This window comes from Mandrillus leucophaeus, unplaced genomic scaffold, assembly GCF_000951045.1.
Source record: "Mandrillus leucophaeus isolate KB7577 unplaced genomic scaffold, Mleu.le_1.0 Scaffold177, whole genome shotgun sequence".
NCBI classification, from domain to species: domain Eukaryota; kingdom Metazoa; phylum Chordata; class Mammalia; order Primates; family Cercopithecidae; genus Mandrillus; species Mandrillus leucophaeus.
The window spans coordinates 3,211,049-3,217,048 of NW_012101776.1; the positions used below are offsets into that span (position 1 = coordinate 3,211,049).

The 6,000-nt window shown below is 42.9% G+C and overlaps 1 protein-coding gene across 1 annotated transcript in view; it reads left to right on the forward strand.

Moving 5' to 3' along the window:
• The window catches only part of KIAA0196 (KIAA0196 ortholog), a 97,358-nt gene that overhangs the window by 18,444 nt on the left and 72,914 nt on the right, over positions 1-6,000 (forward strand). Inside the window, exon 9 of the mRNA XM_011977288.1 lies at positions 350-521. Within this exon, the coding sequence (XP_011832678.1) occupies positions 350-521 (172 nt within the window). The remainder of the gene's footprint in view (positions 1-349; positions 522-6,000) is intronic.

A 6,000-nucleotide genomic window follows, 5' to 3' on the forward strand; every position in this document is an offset into this window, starting at 1 on the left:
AGTGCTTTTTTTCAAATGTGTTCAATAAGCCAGTTGTCTTTGAGCCCTATAAGTATAGTCCATATGTTCATCTTATATAGAAATGTTATCTTTGAACCCTAGAACTATAGTCCATATGTCATTCATCTTATATAGAAATTACATAAAAATGTTAATGTTTGAGCCCTATAACTGTAGTCCATATGTCATTCATCTAATAGAAATGTTATCTTCGAGCCCTATAACTGTAGTCCATATGTCATTCATCCTATATGGAAATGTTACTATTTGTCAGTGAATTCATTTGAATGTGATTTATTTTCAAGATAAATGACTTTTTAAATGTAATTGAAGTTTTTTATTTGTCAAGGCAAGCAGATATGCTACTGTCAGTGAAAGAGTGCATGCTCAAGTGCAGCAGTTTCTAAAAGAAGGTTATTTAAGGGAGGAGATGGTTCTGGACAATATCCCAAAGCTTCTGAACTGCCTGAGAGACTGCAATGTTGCCATCCGATGGCTGATGCTTCATACAGCAGACTCAGGTAATGCACAAAAGGGGTGGCCATTTATATTGCTCCATATAAAGACTCAGAATCAGGACCTACTTCACGATGTAAAGTGATGTAGCAGGGAGAGAGGCCTTGAATGAGAAAGCTTTTTAAAGTTAGTCGTTTTTTTGTCAACTTGGATAGGCCACTAGCGTACCTGAAAAGCTCTCCCCTGTCCCGTACTGTTAGATGCTAGGGAATAAGAGGACGTTTAGCTCTCATGTTCAAGGAGCTTGTCACTGATCAGACTAGGGAGATCAAATGTGGACATATGAAAAAAATAGAACTGCAGATCTGTGGTAGGCAAATAATGCCTTCCAGCCCATGCCCAAAGATGTTCACGCCCTAGTCCCTGAACCAGTAGATATATTACGTGAAAAGCGGGGATTGAGGTTGCCTATTAACTGACATTAAAGTAAGGAGATGTTTCTGGATTATCCCAGTGAACTCAATGTAATCATAAGGGTTCTTGCTGGGTATAGTAGCTCATACTTGTAATCCCATCACTTTGGGAGGCCAAGTCAGGAGGAGAGCTTGAGCCTAGGAGTTCAGAACCAGCCTGGGTAACATAGTGAGACCCCCTCTCTACAAAAAGTAAAAAAAATTAGCTGGGCATGGTGGCATGCACCTGTAGTCCCAGCTACTCGGGAGGCTGAGGTGGGAAGATCACTTGAGCCTGGAAGGTTGCAGCTGCATTGAGCCAAGATCATGCTACTGCACTGCAGCCTGAGTGACAGAGCAAGACCATGTCTCAAAAAATATTATTAAAATAAGAGCCCCCACCCCCCGGTTTTTGTTTTGTTTTGTTTTGTTTTTTAATAGACAGGATCTCAAGTCCCCCAGGTTTGAGTGCAGTGGCACAATCTCAGCTCACTATAGCCTCGACCTCCTGGGTTCAAGCGATACTCCCACAGCCCCTGCAAGCAGCTGGGACTACAGGCGAGTGCCACCACGCCTGGCTAAGTTTTTTGTATTTTTTATAGAGACAGTGTTTCACTATGTTGACCAGGGTGGTTTCCAACTCCTGAGCCCAAGCAGTCAGCCCACCTCAGCCTCCCAAAGTGCTAGGATTACAGGCCTGAGCCACCACACCCAGCCTATAAATAGGGGTCCTTAAATCAGGAAGAGGGAGGCAGAAGTGTCAGAACCAGAGAGATAGCAAAAACTTGACTGGCCGTTGCTGGCTTTAAAGATGGAAGGGGCCACAAGCCAAGGAATACAGGCAGCCTTTAGCAGCTGAAAACAGCAAGAAAACAGACTTTTCCCCTAGAATGTCCAGAATGAGCCCAACCCAGCCATCACCTTGATTTTAGCCCGGTGAGCCCCATCTCAGATTTGTCACTTCTAGGATGGTGAGAGAATAAATTTGTGTTGTTTTAAGCCACTGAGTTTGTGGTAATTGTTAGAGCAGCAATGAGAAACGAATTCAAGGTCCAAGGCAGTAAACAGACACCAGGTGTGTCAAACAGACATTTGGTGTGGTTTGAGTTCAGAGTAGAGAGGCAAACGTTGCTTGGGATAGGGGAGCAGAGGAGGTCAGGAAAGCCCCATACAGGAATCAGGAACCAACCAGGCCTGTGATGAGGTTTTGAAGCAAAAACCAGAAGAAATTCTCGACTGCAGAAATGATGGAATAAGTGATACGATTTTGGAAGTACAGAAAAACACACGGGCCCACTGAGTTGATGACCTGGCTGGACCAGAGTACTCGTTTAGGGTAGACTGGGTCTTAGCCTTTTATGGGTCGTGGTCTCCTTCAAGACCTTCTAGCCACACAGTTTGACCATCAAGTTCAGATTGTGAGAAACGCCTCAACCTCTGGTGTAATGGTAGAAAAATAAGTAAGTTGAACTAACATCTCTGAGCTTGTTCAGGGCTGACACATTTTCTTATTCTTAGTAAATGCTGGATCAACACTAATTAACCAATACCTTCCCTCATCCAGGGCTGTATACCCCTACCCCTAAGAGGTGTGTCATTCAGCAGGCCTGTAAAGCCCTCTGCTTTTTGTTTTTCACTCAGCCAACTTTCCTTGAGGACCAGCTCTGAGACAGGTACTGTGTGCAGCACTTCTTTGTTCTTCCAGATAAGGCTGTGTCTCTTTAAAAAACTGCACACAAGATTCCTCTGTAGCCTCCCTTTGTAACATGGAAGCCCCTGTCTCACAGCTCTTACAGCCAAGATGACTTCACAGTCCCTCTGGCTACCGTCTGCTTCCACTTCCTATGGGTGGTCCACAGTGAAAACAGCAGTTGGACTTCCGCATCCTTCGTATCTTTGAAAATGTGTGGAGTTTCCCCTCAGCCTTCTCTCCAGCTTCTTAAACCTTTATCCCAAGAGCTGCTTTCCAGTTTGTTTCGTCATCTTGCTTGTTGGCCTATATCCATTTACAATTTACCCACAGTATGAACACCATGGCTGGAGTTTTTAATCCCTGAATCTGTTTTTAATTAGTTGAGTTTATTTTTTACATAAACTCCAGTTCTAATTTGAGGATTTTACTACATTGACTCAGCTTTTAATCTTCTTTACCAAAAGTCTTGCATTCACAAGCGTATAAACAACTCAAGCCCTCACTTTATCCTGTCATAAAACCAACTGGGGTTTTCTAGTGACTCAGCCTCATCTTCATCTTCTGTGTGACCCTGCCTGAGGGCCCTGCCTGTGTTCGGAAAGCCAGTAGTCTCCTGAATTTGCACCCATGCCAGGGACAACCTTGGCTTGCCAGAGGTCTGTGGTTTTATCTTCAGCCACATTTGTCTTTCATTTTTGTGCCTGGCAGTTGTCTGACCTGATTGCACAGGGTCATAATTTATCAGAAACAAATGATTGGCCTATCTGATTGTGAGTCACACGTGGGAAAAGTAACCACTTGGTTAACTTTTATGGAATTTCAGTCATGGTGTACAGAAAAGCAGGCCTATTCTCAGATTGCCTCCTGTTGCGTTGCTGGAGGCATTTCCCAGTCTTAGGATGCTTGTACAGAACCTTGTGAAGAAACATTCTCTGAGGAAATATGGGATGAGAAACGCTGGCTGGCTACTGAAGTTTGACCCCAAAGTTCTGATGGCTCTGCAGTTCTCTGGGTATGAATCCTTAAGGGTCAGATCTGAGAGAGATGGTCAGGCCCTGGGAACCCCAGAAGCAAACCTGGTTTATACCAAAAAGCTCGATGTTAAAGCACATTGAGGAATATAGAGTGTTTGTCCAACAACTGGGTACTTACATTCCCTATGCAAACATGAAAGCAAATTAAAATCAGGAGATTTCTAGTTCAATTAAAATTAGTGTAAAGACAATTGGAACTCCTTCTGAGTTTGTTTGATTTTTGTTTAGTTAGGTAAATATAGAGCTGAGAATTTTCTGTTTGTGTAATCAGTGTCACCGATTCCAATGTATTTCTTCCCAGATAGTTCTGGCAAATTCATGAAAAATCAGAACTCTGCAGTTTCCTGTGAAAACTGAGCCTCTTTTCCAGGTTGTCAGGAGTCTCCTCCTGATGGAATAACTTAGAAATCAGCATATAAGGTGACCTTCCACAGGCTTCATCATAACTAAAGCACCAAAACCACCCATGACATATACCTATACAACATTGTTGTTCTGTACTTGCCAGACATCCTGAGATATTGATGGGGGCAGGACTAGGAAGGCAGGAGGGTGTACATGTAATACTAGTATAACTACCATGGACCTTATACCTATCAGCTGTGAACTTGTTGACAAAGTCTATTTAAGTCTTAGAGTTTTTATTTTGACTTTGACTTTATTTGTCTTAGTTCATTTTCTGCTGCTATAACAGAATGCCACAGAGTAGGAAGTGTATAAAGAAGTTTATTTGGCTCACGGTTCTGGAGGCTGGGAAGTCCAAGAGCATGGTGCCAGCATCTAGCAAGGGTCAATATATGCCAGATAGGCAGAAGGACAAGAAAGTGGGTGCAAGAGAGAGCTCACTTTTATAACAAAGCCACGGTTGCAATAACTAACCCACTCCCGGGGTAATGGCATTAATCCATTCATGAGGGTGGACCCCTCATAACACAATTGCCTCCCAGGGCTCTACCTCTTAACACTGCCACAATGGCAACCAAGTTTCTAACATATGAACTTTTGGAAGACACATTCAAACCACAGCAGTAGCTTTGCCTTGTATTTTTGCCTTATTCTACTTATTCTTTCTTAGATAAATAATTTGCCTTATAAACCAGTCTAAGCAAATATCAGTATTTTTTATTCTATTCTTTTCTTTTAACTTGGCGTTTATTTCATTTGAAATGGTTTAGCTTGGCTGATAGGATGACCTGAGAATTAGGACATCCAGTATTTTTACCTTTGGTCATTTAACAAGCGTGTAATGCCTCCTGTCACTGGGGATACGGTGCCTAATTTTGTGACCTTGGCCTAGTTGCTTTAAGCTCCCTGTGCCTGGGTAGTGGATAGTTCAGAAAACTGAGTGCCTGCCATGCCCTCTGGCCTCTACAAGGAGCAGGATGGCCACAGGACTGCTGCTTCTTGTTTGGGAGTCCCTCGTCTTTGTGTGAGGAGCCTGTCCTTGTTGTGTCAGGCATTCCCCACGACCATTCCGGCTTCAGTGATTCACCACAAGGACACAGAGGACTCAGCATCTAGTAGTACTCACGGCTATGATTTATTATAGCAAAAGGATAGAAAGCAAAATCTGCAAAGGAAAAGGGCACATGGGGTGAATTTGGAGGAATGAGGCACAACTGAGCATCCTCTCCCAGTGGAGTCCCACAGGGCACACTTAATTCCCCCAGCAGTGAGTCGTGACAATGCATATGAAGTGTTGTCAACCAGGAAAGCTCATTAGGCTCAGCTTCCTTCGGTTTCTATTGGGGGCTGCACATTTAGGTAGCCTCTGCCCAGCACGTACCAAAGTTCCAGACTTCCAGAAGGAAAACGTTGTTTGTACAAACATTTAAGCCTCAGTGAGCTGACCTTGTGAGTTCTCAAAATGATGGCAGCTCTTCGTGAAATTCAAGTTCCCAGATGCCAGTCAAGAGCCAACCTTGCAAACAGGCCTCTCTAGGGATAGCAGTCCATTACTGAATGGCAGGGATCGATGCCTAAAGCAAAAGCAACTCCAACAGACAGGACGTGAGGAAGCCACCCAGCTATGAAGTATGAAGTAGTACAATGAGGCTCTGCCCATTCATTTTAGGCAGTTGCTATAAACGAACCACAGAATGCTCACAAAATTTGGAAACACTGTTCTGCAGCTTGCTTTTTTTCATTCAACAATCTTTCAAGGATGACACTCCATGTCAGTTTCAACTGTCATTTAACAGTTTAATTGTACTCTGTGCCATAGATATACTATATTTCACCATCTTTTATTGATAGACATTTTGCTAATTACTTTTTAAATGGTTAAAATGAAGGAAGATATTTAAGAATTTATCTATTTCATAGATATTTTCTACACATTTAGTAAGCAGATAACACTTTTCCT